The 15264-nt window shown below is 38.0% G+C and overlaps 1 protein-coding gene across 11 annotated transcripts in view; it reads left to right on the top strand.

The window, feature by feature from the left end:
* Positions 1-15264, top strand: part of PPFIA2 (PTPRF interacting protein alpha 2) — a 465246-nt gene that overhangs the window by 419377 nt on the left and 30605 nt on the right. For 6 of the 11 annotated variants that reach the window (XM_041738828.1, XM_041738826.1, XM_041738829.1 and 3 more), the window contains 2 exons: positions 3309-3317; positions 14461-14542. In XM_041738828.1, the coding sequence (XP_041594762.1) occupies positions 3309-3317; positions 14461-14542 (91 nt within the window). The remainder of the gene's footprint in view (positions 1-3308; positions 3318-14460; positions 14543-15264) is intronic. The other 5 variants (XM_041738830.1, XM_041738825.1, XM_041738827.1 and 2 more) reach the window with 1 other exon arrangement.

The following is a 15264-nucleotide window of genomic DNA, read 5'->3' on the forward strand; positions in this document are numbered from 1 at the left end:
TCTGCTATCAATTTTTTTTACACTTCTATCCTTTCTCAGCACACTAGCCCCTTTCTCTTCCCTCCTTGCTTCCTGTTTAGTTTAGATTCCATGTGCATAATTTCAACACACTCAAAAATTCCTAAACGCTTTTGCTCCTCTTTCATTTGATTGTATCCACGTGTCATACTCACAGCCCCCAATGAATTTTCTTTCTTCATGTCTGCGTTTGAACACTTCTGTGCTCCTGGAGAACATCATAGCACAAGTTGAGCCAGCTTCAATTGGGAACTCAGCAGTGCCCAGTAACTGCAGTATGTTTGTCTTACAGATCTTGTTTCTACTCTGCAGCTTCCATTAGAGACCCCCACTGTCCTCAAGCCCGCATCTTCTGCAGATGAGCTCAGTCTGCTTGGGAGGGAGAGAAAAAAGGAACCATCAAGGTGCCCTGAATTATTTGCTGCCAAATATGCCCTAACACTAGTCCCTCTCCTGTTTCACTAGAGGAAACTAGGAAACTCTTCTTACCTGAGCCCACCTCTTCCCAGTTGCTCAGTCATGTTGTGCTGACTTCCTTATACCTTCAAATTCTGCTCTCTTCTGTGTTTTGGCAGCCAGCACTTACACATTCTCAGGTTTCACCTGTTAAGAGGAATCCTTACTTTATTCCCCTTTCCCCCATTACTACCCACCCACTTCCCAATCTGGTGTCAATAACTGATTCTAAAATCTGAGTCAACAACTTGAACTTTAAGAAGCAAGAGGCAAGCACAGTCCACATTGAAGCTCGTGTTGTGAGTTACTTATCCTGTGAAGTTTTAACATTCAAAGTTGACTAGTTTGTAAACAGGCAAAGGCCCATTCATTTAGTAAGAGATCTAGAAGATTGAAGGGAGACCGTTGAAAAGTTTCAGGCACCCATTTTGGAATATGACGTATACTAGCTGGTAGTGTCTCCTTGTGTCTGGACGTATGCTGATGTTCCCAAGGAAAACATGCCAGTAATTGGATTGGATCTTACTCATTAAATGGTAACTTAAAACCTGTTCTTTCTCTATGTCAATTGAAACTTGTTATTTGCCTGTTACTCATAGTGGTCTTTAACTGAAGAACATTTATTTTTCCACAGAGTCTGTCTTGGTATTATCGTAACCTTGACAATCTGGAGTGAAGAGAAAAAAGGATAAAGGTGTTATGTGATTTATAAATAACTGCTCGTAGGAAAGAATATAGAAAGAAGAAAAATTAAATACTGTATCTAGATGAAAAACTCTGCAAATATATATTCCCTCTGACATAAATTTGTAGTATAATCCCACATCATATATCAGAGTCATTTATGACTCTAGCTCTTTGTCCTTTGCAGAACTTTTTTTAAGTCATGAGCTGAAATATTTAATATTATAAAGTGACTCACTATTGCTTTAAATTAATTGACTATGGAGAACAAGAAAATGCATAAAAACTGAGAAATCAGACAGCTTATAAAAACCGATAACCTACATTAGAACTTTAAGCAGTACTTTTTGAGTATCTCCTTTATATCTGTGTTTCCTGTTTATTTTCACAATTTCTCTTACATTTTTATTTAAGGTATTTTTCTTGGTATAAGTTTTCAGTTTTTGAAAATGACAAATGAGGATGTGAGGACTATTAATATTCCACTGTGTGCAGATTTAATCAACTTGTTTTAGTGGAGGGCATTTCCTAGATAGCTGGTAGGCTGCGAAAGATGATTTTGTCCATGGGAGTAACTGGTCCCAAGTACTTCTGGCAATTTTCCTGGAAAGCTCAGAAATTGCCTTTTCTTAAGAGCTCATCAGAGAGTTCACAGGTATGTTGACAGGAAAGTCATTTTAACCACTTAGAAGGAGTCTCTTTGGGTTTTAATTTTCTTTCTGTTGCATGTGTGATGTAAAAAATATGCCTCAAATTTCTTAGAACATTGTAGTGCCAATGTGAATGGACATTTATGTTTTTGTTCTTGTGAAAATTTAAATAGCTTCCCCACAGCTGCTCTGGAGTTAAGGCCAAAGAATATGCATTCTCTGAAAGGCCTATCTAATAAAATAACACATGGTTTCTCTGAATGAATGCGTTTAGATGAGGCACGTACAGGGTGTTCCATTGCACGTCAACCTTTTCTTTATAACGATTGAGCAATAAAAAAAGAAACTATAAGTTGCCTAATTTCTGAGATATGAATTTCTGCTTCATACTTTGTTGTATTTAATATATTTTATGAGTTGTAGTAAAAGTTTTCTTTTTTCTAAAAACTAGTCTATTATGCTTGTATAGAAATTTTAAAATAATATTCTCATGGCTTTTTGTTGAATTATTTAAATTCCATATTTTCCCAGTGCCACTACTATATCCAGGGAGCAAGTGGGCTACCTCAAAAGCTACATTTAAATCAATGTTGTTTTATGATGATTGTGATAGTATTGGTGAACCAATCTAGTTTGCTTTTTTCCTCAAAGAGAGCAACATTTATAAACATCTGTCCAAATAAATGTTCCTATTGAAAGAGACTCAATTGGCACAAATGACATTTCTTTTGCCAGTTCAGACAGAGGAAGAAGAAGTAGTGTAGCAAGGGGAGTAGAGTGATAGAATTCACTAGACTTTCTCATGTTCTGACAGCTGGCAAATCCATCTTTATAAAAACAATAATAGTTATTATTGTGACATTTGTTAGAATATTAAAATTATGGGCCCGGAATGTAAAATTTCTTCTTGACCCAGTTTAAGGTGAGGAGATCGAAAATTAGAACCTGCTAGTAATTATGTCCAAGTCACGTCTGAGAACTAGAACCCAGATATTCTCACCCTCTAACTAGTGCTCTCTTCAGCTGCTGTATCTCCAGGGGTCTACTGAACTTTTTCTTCAGCTCAACAGTAAGCCTGTAAGGCTGTATGAGAATCTGAGCACTATTTTGTAAGTTATCGCTTTCATTTGTGAAACAACAGGAGTGGCCTGAGGCAAAGAATGTTCTTTAATAAAGTGCCTGGCTTCTTCCCGGGGTATACTAGAGGCTGGGAAAAATGTGGTCATGCATGTTTCAGAGTGGCTCATTTTCAAGAGACAGACTTACTAGTCAACAATTAGAGCTGCCCTAACCTGATCATGCTTTTGGACGCAGTGAGTATGTATGTCACGGTGAAATTAAAAAAAAAAAAAAAAGATACCACGTCTTTCTCATATCTGAGCTTTTGCACATCTGAAATGATGCTCTTGTTTTATTCCATGGCTTTCTTTGGACTGAAATGTATCCATTAACATTTGTGTGCTTTTCTTTTCCATCCATCCTTCTCCATCTCATGAAAAGCACATCTGGGTAAGTTGAATGACAATGGCTGCTGAACATGTTTATTTTCAGCACCATCCTTTTTTGCTTTTATCTTTAGTATTTCTCTTTTCAGTTTTAACACAAGCTGCACTGCCTCTGACCTCAAATGAAAATTGTGAAGTGTATTCATTTCTACACCGTAAAGGAATCATTGGTTCAGAGAAATGTTCATACTCCAATTAATGATGGTGGCCTTGCAGGCACTTCCACTTCTTCAGTTCTGTCAGGCGCATGTCAAAAGGCATTCCAGACGTCATTTCCTTACTTCTCAAGTCATTCTCTAGGAGTTAGCGTGGCACTCAGGGAGGCTTAAGTCATAGGCCACTTCTGTACTTTGGACTCTGCTGCATGATTGGGTCCTCCTGTGTGTTCCCTCATGCTTCATGGTGCTCCACCCGCATTCTCTTCCAGACACAAACTTCTATGTTAACTACTAAAACTGTCCTTAAACAAAGAGACTTAAATGCTGGAACTTCCCTACTGGGACTTTTGTACCCAGATTAGATTCCAAAGAAATCCTTGGTTTTGGTTGATTCCTTTAGTTTTGCGTGTTCTTTGCATTATTTCCTATACTATTGGTTAATTTTCAGAGCTTTAAAAATCCAAACTACTCAATCCTGCTCTTTGAGCGAAAATTAAAACATGTTATTAATCTATTCCTAAGACAACTTGGGCTGTAAAGCAAAACAAATTATTTACAACATTTATAAAACACTTACATTGGTGTAAACTTTTGCACGAGTAACATGGTGAGCTTTAAAAAACACGTTAGTTTGAGAGTTACTCCTTTTAAACTTAAAGCAATGTGTGTGTGTGTGTGTGTGTGTGTGTGTATACACACACACACACACACATAATGAGTAAATAAATGGGTTCCATTGAGATGCTGCTATACAGGAAACTACGGAGAGTGCCCCCAATTTGCTATATGGATATTTCATATATCAATACAGGGTCATGAACTTTGTAATATTGCTTAGTTCATTACTATGGCTTATATTTGTCTTACTTTTCCACTCTAATTTTAAGTTATAGTTACTACTACTAATTATTTAACAATGCAGATTTTACTTCGGTTAGGATAATTTATGATATTAAGGAAAGCTCTAGTAAGTGTTCTTTAAAATGCAAGGCAAGCTGAGGTTAGGGTACTGTTCAACTATGCTAGCCAAAGTTTCAAGCTCTTACTTTGGAAAATAATGAATATTCTAGACATTAGATTTAAGACAGTGTTTTTTGTGTCATCATGTAGTACAGGTCTTCTATTTTCTAATGACTTTTAAATTTCATGAGGAAAATAATCCCAATAAATAAAACTTAATTTCCCTATCACTTTTTGAATGAAATACTGAAAGTAATAAATGGACGATGCATTGTCATTTATGGGCTTCAAGAAACTGATGTAATTGTCTTCATTCTAAAATTCAGATTCTTGTCATCTTGTACATACGTGCTCCTAGAACTTAACATTTTAGGACCTCAAAATCATTTCTCTAGTAGAATTGATAAAAGCAAGCTTTGGAAGTTAAAGTGTCAGGAGGAGAGTACAAATATAGTGAAAACAGAAGATTTGAGATGGAAAGATCATCCATGGAATTAAGAAACAGAAGATAAGAATTTAAACACCAATTTTCCCATTTGTTGCATACCCTTGAAGGACTGACATGTTCTCTGTATTTACTGATACTACTGTCAACTTCCTGCACCTCATAAGAGTATGAGGAAATATATCTAACTTCAGAAACATGAAACTATAAACTTCAAAATCTTGGGCAGCCCCGGTGGCTCAGTGGTTTAGCGCCACCTTCAGTCCAGGGCCTGATCCTGGAGACCCGGGGTGGAGTTCCACGTCGGGCTCCCTGCATGGAGCCTGCTTCTCCCTCTGTCTGTGTCTCTGCCTCTCTGTGTCACTCATGAATAAATAAATAAAATCTTTAAAAAAAAAAAAAATCTGAGTTAAAGAGGGCTGAAAATTAGATGAGGCACTAAGGTAATCTAGTCTAAATGGTATCCAATAACCTGAAAATTACCAGTGTTCCTCCAGTAAGTCCCCAGTTTACTATCAGAAAGTTACTAGAGAAAACAGACCACAGAGTCTTTCAAAAGTGAAATTGTTTCATGAAAAGTAATACAAGTCCCTTTAGTTTTCAATAATAGGGTGAGTAATTGTATTGCCCCATCACATGTTGGGTGTGCATGCATGTGTGCGTGCGTTTATATCTTTTTAATGGTTTCGAAACTGATTAAATTCAAAATAAAGTGAGGAAAGAAATTATGTAAATCCCAATTCAAATTCACAAATAAAGTAAATTTCTGAGACTATGCCCTCCATTTCAGAGCAGCTTGAAGAAAAAAGGCTTCAATATGAATAAGCTTCAGTTTTAATGTAGTCAAACTATTTCAATTCCAAACAACCTAGCATGTGTTCTTGGAATCTAAATAAAACACTACTTAGATGCGTAATGGACTTTTATATGCACTTCATGTGAAAATGTGCCATATTATGATATACAAACACACATACCCTTGCACACACACAAAATCACAGTATGCTGTGCTTTTAAAATCAAGTCAACCTTGTTAATGTTGAATTTGAAACTCTTAATTTATGGAGTTAAATATGTATATTTAGGCAATCAAAGTTCTGAAGCAGCTGATTGGGATTTTGACATTTCTGTTTAGAATAATTATGTTAATTAAGATATACATTTTCAGCTTGCACATGTTAGAAAAAAATGTGGGTGGCACCACATTTTGTTCATATTTACTGACCAGAATTTCAAACAGTTCCTCAAATATGTAATGTTGATTTCCATAGAATTGATCGACAAGTCTAGATTTCTGAATGATAGAGTTATAGTCTATCATCTGTTTGAAATTTGAGGAGATCATTTCCTACTTTACCCTCCTGACTCCTGAATTTTAATGTAACAATTAATAATGGTGTGAAATGAAAGTAGATTTACTGCTAGCGTTATGTAAGGGAGGTTATTCTCAAGCCTACACTGTTAAGAAGTAGATTCAACTCTCAAATTATTTTGACTTATATTTTATTTTTGGTTCTTATTGAACCACATATTTATTTCTTCTGGTTATATCAATAACTGATTACTTGTCATGTGCTACAGTAAATAAATAAGCCCTTGAGATGAATTTCTCAATCAGCGCACTACTTTGTATTACAATTACACAAAGTCAGTTGAACTGAAACAAGTCACAAGAAATTCAGATTTTCCATCCCAGTTAGGTAAACAAGATCAGCCTCCTTCCTCTGACAGAGGTGCAGAGCCTGATATTAAGGAGGAACAGGAAAAGAAAAGGAACAGCTTCTTTTTTCTCTTATAGTGTTGAAGATTAAAAGGCATGATAGTAAGGGGGTAAAGACTATACATCTTAGCCAGGAGGCCAAATGAAGATGTGCCACTTCTAAATATAAGAAAGAGAAGTGGGAGACTATCATTTTATTTAATACTAAAAATGAAGTGGATGCTACTTGTTATAACGTAATAAAATTATTACAATCAGTTTATCCTCCTTTCTCAGTTATGAAAAATTCAAAGGGTAATTAGCTAACAGATCATATGGGGATTAAGAAAGTTAACTCTGTGGCCAAGTTTTGGGGGCTCAGATTCTGGCTCCATCACTCACTGGTTCTATGCTCCAAGAGACTTTTGCCCTTTAGTGTCTTCATCTCCCAATGAGTATCGGTACATATCTTATCATTGTAAATGTTAAAGAAATTATACCTATACATATACACTTAGGATAGGGCTTCATACAGACTTTGTGATAAATGCATGCTAGCTATTATTATATGGGATCCAAACCCTAATTTGTCTACATCCAGAACCTCTATTCTTTCACACCATGATATCCTATTTCTGAAGAATAGAAGTGGTTTAGGTGAAACAAGAGAGCACATTAGATAAATCTCTATTACAGTACATTTTAAATGAGAGATATGAGAAGTGCAATAACTGGAGTATACACAAGTTAAAATATTTGTATAGAAGAGAAATTTAATTCTGCCTGGGAGAGGTCTTGGAATCTTACCAAGAAGGATAAAGCATTAGCTGTGTCTGAAGGACAAGGATGAGTTTGCCATGATTATGATGTGAAGAAGGATGTTTCAGTTAGAAGAAAAAGACAGCAAAAGTATGGAAGGTCAAATAGAATGAGATATTGGGAGAATGGCAAGTGTTTCGGTACTGGTTGAGCAACAAGAGCCTGGAGAGAGAGCCAGGGCCAGATTACTAAGAGTGTTTCTCATAATGCTAAGATAGTTGACCTTTACTTTCAGGACAATGGGAGGTTTTTAAGTAAGCAAGTCTTAACAAAAAAATTGTGTTTAGGAGGGTCTCATTGGGAGTTGGAAAAAGGGTAGGAAGGAGGGGTACCAAACAAGAGAATGAGAGACTCTGGGAGTCCACTTCCATGATCCACAAATGATGAGAATTTGAATAAGCTTTGGTGGTGGTCAGTCAATTTGCAAAGTATCTTATTTAATGTTAGAGTACATTTTTTCTCTTTCTGAACAACCAATATAAGTAACTACTAAACAAAATTCTTCTCTTTAAGGTGCAATGCACAGTTTGATGTTAATAAAAACAGAACACTTAGAATTCACCATATGATCAAAGATCCCGGGTGGTTGTCAACATTGAGAGTTTTATGGATCACAATATAATAACTGTTCAAGAGAGACTCTTGTCTAGAGTGTGGGGAGAAAAGCAAGATGTGGTGGAAGAGCAAAGAGTCATCTTTGGGACTTTAGAGTCTTGGGTGAGAGATGAGATGCACGCATGTGGTGCTCATCAACAATCCCTATGGGGGATGTTTGACACTGTAAGTTTCCAGATTTTAAAGGATAAAGAGTCCTTGTGGAATGGGATTATCACAAAATGAAAGGAAGAGTCATTATTTAGGCAAACAGTAAGATTTTGATAGCTGAAGAAGGGAAAGAACTTATCCACTCTGGAAAATGATAGTTGCAGTGATGGGATTACTTTTTACACAAGTTATTTGTGAAAGTAGGTTCTCAGTTCTGGTTAAAAGTAAGTAAAGATGATTAGAAAAGTAAATCAAAATTAAACCTATTTAGAATTTGTAGTTCAGGTTGAGGGTTATACTTTAGACATTTAAGGAACCATTGGAGGGTTTTCAGAGGACAGCGCTATTGCAAAAGTAATGGCTCACACTCATTAGCTGCTTCCTTTGTGGAAGGCACTGGTGTCATCACATTACATGTATTTTCTCAGGTCACTTTCATTGCAGCCCTCTGAGGGAGGTACTGTTACCAGCTTTATTTTACAGATGAGGAAACTGAGGCAGAAAGAGGTAAAGTGACTTTGTCTGTGGATGCACAGCTAAGAGGAGGCACCAAGAATGAAGCCTAAGCAATCAGACTTTAGAAGTTTACCTGGTCTGGTATCATGGCAGATTTTTTTTTTATGTCAGTGTATTAGAAAGGTTTGAGAACTGGAGATAGGAACCAATTAAAGGGTTGGGGCGGGGGGGATGGATGGTGGCAACAAGAATAGAAAGGAAAGAAAGATGAAATAGAAAACATGAAGGGGAAATTGGCAGGCATTAAATGGAAGGCGACTGACTCGGCCATCCTGAGTGACAGAGGAAGGGGTGCTGTATGTTATTCAGACAGTCATATCACAAATTGGCAATCCTAAAATAGCACCGTAGGCTAAGTGGTCTGAGAATAAAGTCTCTTTTCACTGACAGTGATGAACAATCCATGTTGAGAAGAATATGAGAAAGGAGGCTTTACTGGCCCTGTGGTCTGTGACTTTTTTGAGTAATTAATGAACTTTATTTCTCAGAGTTTAACACTTTATTGAACTTGTTGATTTATAAGTTGTGTTTCCCTACTGTAAGGGCATGAGTACAGGGAACTTTGCATGCCCCAGGATCAACCAAATTTGTTAGGTAGTCAGTCATCTGATTTTTTTATAGACCTACTGTGGGCTGAGTTTCGTGTTCAGCAAAGAATAAAACCAATTGAGTCACTAAAAGCTTAAAGGTACCCTAGGTAGGAATACTTAGTGTACTAGGGTGCTTATAAAAATAAGTAGTAAATTTAGCCTCAGGGGCAAGGAAAGGATGATTTTCAGACAAGAAGCATCTTTGTTGGTCTTGAAAATCAAGACAAAGTGAGTGGGGAGACAAGGCAGGGAGGCATGAGGACATTGTTTAGTGTGATGGAAACATAGCTCACAAATATGCGAGCATATTCCACCAATTAGGTCAAAACTGCAATAGCCAAGGAGAGACATAAAACCAAAAAAGGAGAAGTCAGACATTTCCATTTGGATGGAGTCATTGAGGCAAATTAGTGTGGATTAGGAGTTAGAAGCTACAAGCCCGGCAAATGCCCTTGATTCATGCACATTTTTTAGACTCTCTTGATTGTGTATCCAGAAATCCTTGGGTGTGGTTGTTCCTAGGGTACCCACACCTTGTTCCTGTCCTCAGACCTGTAGAACTTGCACAGCGCCCCCTCTGTGCGGTTATATATGGGCTGGCAAATGAAAGCACACACACCAAAGTGTTCCCCACCTGTTGGCCTTCTTCCTAAGGTATCACTTTCCAGTCCCAGTAACTCACTGACACCTGTCTCAAGAGAGACTTTGGGGGAACCCTAAGGTCATTCTTTATTGTGGATGATAATGTGTTTCTTGAAAATACTCAACAATTCACAAGTTTTTCTTATTCAAAACGACCTTCCTTTACAATTAGTGCTTTTCTTTTAGTTTTGGTGCAGGTGATGACTAGCCCGAGCCACATAGATTTTCTAAAAGGAAGTGCTACTGATATTCTCTAAATTCTAGTCTAAATCTTAAAACAAAACTGCATACCCATAATGATAGTGAGATATACGTTATCCTTTGGGAAAAGATGATTGAATATTAGATTTTCTGGACAAAAAAAAGAGAGAGAGAGAGAGAGAGAGAAAATCAAAAATATTTGTTCAGGTCTAAATACAAAGACAGCAAGTTCCAGACTCAAACTTATCCTAAGGAAAGTTGATCACAGCCTTACTTTGGAAGAACTGTCACTTGACCTTTGAAAAGGTTGTACCCGAGTACAGGTAAGACACATACCTTTCCGTACATGGATGGGTTGGACAGAGAACACCAGGACATTCAAGATGCCTGCCTGTAGCAAATGAGTTATTTATTTGGTATTTCCTAAGCAATTGAGGTCACTATTTCTCTGCCGGTGACCCCACAGTATCTCATGAGAAGAAACACGCCCCCATACAATGAATGCTTAAATCCCTTAGAAAATCATCATGTATTAAACTCAGGAATTTCCAGTTATTATATTTTGCCCATATCATTTTTTTAAACATGGCTTCTTTTCCATGCCATAAACCCAGATGAATGTCTCTTATACCTTTGGTATGGTAGAGGTTTTTAAGACTGAGAATTAAATGAGATATTGCTTTGAGAATTTCAGTGCATTTCTTTGTACCCTTGATTCTGCCTTCAGATTAAGAGAAAACACATCTGGAGTTAAGGTCATGTAGCATGCAGTCCTGCTGCAAAACTCAGCTTCTCCCCCCTCCCACCCCATTCTAGCAGGTTTTTCTCAGTTTCAAGTGTGTCACCCCCAAGGCCTTTATGTGGGATCCAGCCCTGCCAGCTGGGAACCAAAGGACAGAAGCCGTTGGACTCCACCTCCCTTTTCTTATTATCTTAGCATATTCTTACTGACTTTTCCAAGGGCCAGATTGCCCAAAGCATTCACAATCGTGCAATTAAATTTCTGTTCTGACAGAAAATAGAACTATCTGAGCACACTGGATTGCCTCCTGTCAGGGATCCCAAACCAGATCAGACTTGGGATCAGCTGGAATGGGTGTTATTCCCCACACACCAGCTCAAGGGGAGACAGACCTTAAGGACTTTTTTTTATTATTATTATTGTGTTTTGAAACCTAAAACCCTGAATGGCCTTGTAAGCCAAAATAGAAAAAGATATTTGGACTACAAAAAAGAGAAACATCATGGGGCTCAATTTGCTGACACAAGGACCCCCTAAATGTGAACGTTGACAGACATGTTCAACGTTCACAGCTGTTTATTGAGCACCTTGTCTGTGCCTGACCTTGTTCTAGATGCTTCTAATTATCTCTAAACAGAATATGTGAAAACATTGGTACTTCTTGAGCTCATATTTGATGGGGGGTATAATGGACTGAGGTATGAATGATACTTTGTGTTAGAAGATAAGTGCCATGGAGAGAGATTAATCAAGGAATGGGGGTCAAAATGTCTGGTGGGGGTTAAAGGAGGGAGGGAAGGAGACAGAGAAGGTGACATGTGAGTAAATAGTAGAAGTCAGAGAGGGAGTAGACCATACGGAGATAGAGGGCCAAGCATTCCTTACAGAGAGAAGAGTGGGCACGAAGATCTTGAGGCACAACAAGACCTGAGCTGCTTGCAGGGAAGTGGAGGCATGGAGGCAGTGTTGCTGTGCGAGGTAGCAGCTGAATCAGAGAGCTGAAGAGGGTCAGGGGGCGGGGTGGGGGTGGGGGTCCTAACTGCTGCTTTGCCTTTTCTTCTCAGAGAGACCAGGAGTGATTGGAGGGTGATGAGCAGCGAAGTTACATTATAGGAGTTTTAACAGGTTCACTCTGGCTTGTGTGATGCAATATTTTTAGAGAATTAGAAGTTTCACAATAAAAGTGTTCTGCTTTTAAAATGGCTTTTGTAAATAATAATAATAATAATAATAATAATAAATAAAATAAAATGTCTTCTGTACAACTCATATAATTCACTTGTGACAATGCTATGTGCTTCCCAGGTGTGGAGTGCATATTGACTTGCCTTTTTACTAAATGTAGCAAAAAAAACAGCTGCAAATGTATGTTGGTTTCTTCCCCTTGACTGCCACTCGGCTGCTCCATAACTGGAAGTGCTGCTTCCCCTATTAGCTGTAACCTCACAACTCTGAATAACGCTTCCGGCTCTGCCATTGGCTTGCGTGTAGTCCATGCCAAGTCCTTCCCCCGACCTTCCCCCTCTTACTGCTCATGCTGCTTGGAACGCCTTCCCACATGCCCTTCAAAGCCAGCTTGGTTGCCATGATGCCTTCACCAATTGTTTCCATTGCTATTAACCCATTTTCTAAAATCCTCACACTCGGATTGTGCATCACCGAGTTTTAGCATCTATTTGTGTAATACATTGTGCTTTTGGACAGCTCGTGTGTTTGCTTTTCCCTCTAACCAGGGATCTTCTTAAAAACAGCTGGGCCCATGCCTGTGTTTTTCACATTGAGCACAGGTCTAAGCTCACCACAGGAGCTTACAATGAGTACATAGTGGTCGGTTCGTTGACCCTTCAATCCCTTTCTATCAATCCAGCAACAGTAAGAGTAGGCTACTTGAGTCTGTATTTCAGTGAAGGAATGTCGGGATGCCCACGGGAGTGGGGGCTGGTACCACAATCCAAGGTGAGGAAGCCCCTCTAGTTTTCACTTTGGATTCGGGGCACTGGTGTCACTGTTCCCTGTCACAGGGGCTGAATAACTTACATGTAAAACTAACCTATGCCTTCTTTGCAATTTCCTCAATTGAAACAGCAGTTGATCTATGTGTCTCTTCAGCTGCTATAACTTCAGTATTTGTATTGCCTCTGTTTCTTTTTCTCACTGAATTTCTGTTGGCAGTATCCCCTGCAAATATGGGAAGTTCTCACTGAAAAGCACTTTCAATTATATACAGTTGACCATTGAACACTGTGGGTTTTAAACTGCTCGGGCCCACTTATATGAGAATTTTCTTGGATAAATACACTACAGTTTTATGATGTATTTTCTCTTCCTTGTGATCTTCTTAATAGTTTATTTCCTCTATCCTTATATTATAATACAGCATAAAATACATAATATGTGTTAATCAGCTGTTTATGTAGTCATAAGGTTTCCAGTCAGCAGGAGGCTATTAGTAGTTCAGTTTTCAGAAAGTCAAAAGTTAAATGCAGATCCCTGTGCAGGGGGTTGCTGCCCCTTGCCCCCATGTTGTCCAAGGGTCAACTGTATGTTAACATATTATAATAAGTAATTGATTATTTGATGGTAGGAAGTAATCAAATGCTTCATTTTGGAGTTCATATATGATATTATTGATAGATTCCTAAGCAATGAAAGACACACATTCAAAAGAGCAGGTATCATCTCTGTGTAAGATCAGAGCACACTAAGGAAAAGAGAATATATTTTCCAATATCGTCCTGCTCAGGTATATATCAGCTTGAGTTTAGGTGAAAACACATATTTGCTATCTCAACAATGAACGACAAAAATTGGTTTTATAAATGGATGTCAGTTATAAAGCTCAGTAGCAGAGACAGTGATTAATAATGCAGTTGCCATGGCTTTTTACAACATTCTGCTATCAGGATCAAACATTTGTTGTCATTGAGGTGTTTCACTTTCATTAAAAACGGGGATGATTATAGATGAAAATGAATGTGCTATTGAATTTCACACCTTACATTGCTTTCTAGTGATAGGAGTTAATTTCCTTCCAAGTTCTCTTTGAATGAGAGGTAATTTCATAGTCTAGATGAAAAAAAAAAAAAAAAACACCTCTTCATGTAGCTACCTGGACCTGGGGAGCATACTAAGATGAAGCACATCTCTTGAATGGGGCTAAACTAACCAAATTTATCTACTACCTCTATATACAGACATTTTCTCCTCCATTGCAATAGTAAGGAGAAGTGAGCAAGGCAGATGGATGAAGCCTCATTTAATTCAGATCCCATAATGTATGCTTGAATATCTATATGGGGCCATTTTCTTGTTAAAGAGATAAGATATTTGCTGATAATATAATTCAACTTCTTAGTCCATTAACATTTAACATTTGAATTTTGTGAATAAATGTTGGGAGAAATTATTTTTAGATGTTGGTGTTTCACTCATAAAACCAATGAGTGATTTCTATGTATTACTAAAAGGAGGAAAGGATTTTGTTATTCTGTATTACCTCAGAAAAGCTTGTAAAGTATTATTTTTTTAAAAAGAAACTATTGTCATTACAAATAATCACCACTGTCTTTTTCCATGCTACCTAACTAATAATCTTTGCTGTGTACTTCAGGCATGAACTTCTAGAAGAAGCTCGGAGGAAGGGATTACCTTTTGCTCAGTGGGATGGGCCCACTGTGGTTGCGTGGCTGGAGGTAAGAAAATTATTAAACCAGAAAGTTCTTAAATTAATCACTCCAGTTTGACAGTTTTTCTAGATACGGGTAAGGATGGGTTTCTGAAGTCACAGTTTTCCAATAGCCTGGAGTAGCTTATAAAGGGAATATTTGCTTTTCCAGGGGGCTGTGGCCATTGTTGTGGTCTTAATATGATACATTCTTGTGATTGGGGTGGAAGGAAACACCTAGTAGGATAAAAAACCTTCTCTGAATTTCACCATCTTCATGTCTAGAGAAAGAGAAGACAGTTATTTAACCACATATCCGTTGTTGCAAGAAAACCTCTGACCCAGTCCATCAGTCCAGGGTTCTTCTTCATCGGCAGGTTACAGAGAAGAGCCACCTCTGTGTTCCATCCTGCTGTGTTATCCAAGATCTCACTGTCACCTGAATGCATAGAGAACCATTCCTTTGCTTGTACATTAATTCCTGAACCTAATTCTCTAAAGCCTAGAGGCCAGCTAGGTTTAGACGGCTGGCATAAAGCAGGAGAATGCGTATCCCCTTGCTCTCTTCTGGGTCTAAAGTGAATGTTATATTGAAACAGGAACTACATTCAGCATTTTCTACAGATCACGGGGACCGGGAAAAATAAAAACAACACCCGAGCAGGGTAGAGGGCAGCAGAAGCGGGCTGGGACAGTGAAGGGAGCACATATTTGGCCATAAAAGACCCCTTCATACTACTTATCAGTAGT

The sequence above is a fragment of the Vulpes lagopus genome, chromosome 23 (assembly GCF_018345385.1).
Source record: "Vulpes lagopus strain Blue_001 chromosome 23, ASM1834538v1, whole genome shotgun sequence".
NCBI lineage: Eukaryota > Metazoa > Chordata > Mammalia > Carnivora > Canidae > Vulpes > Vulpes lagopus.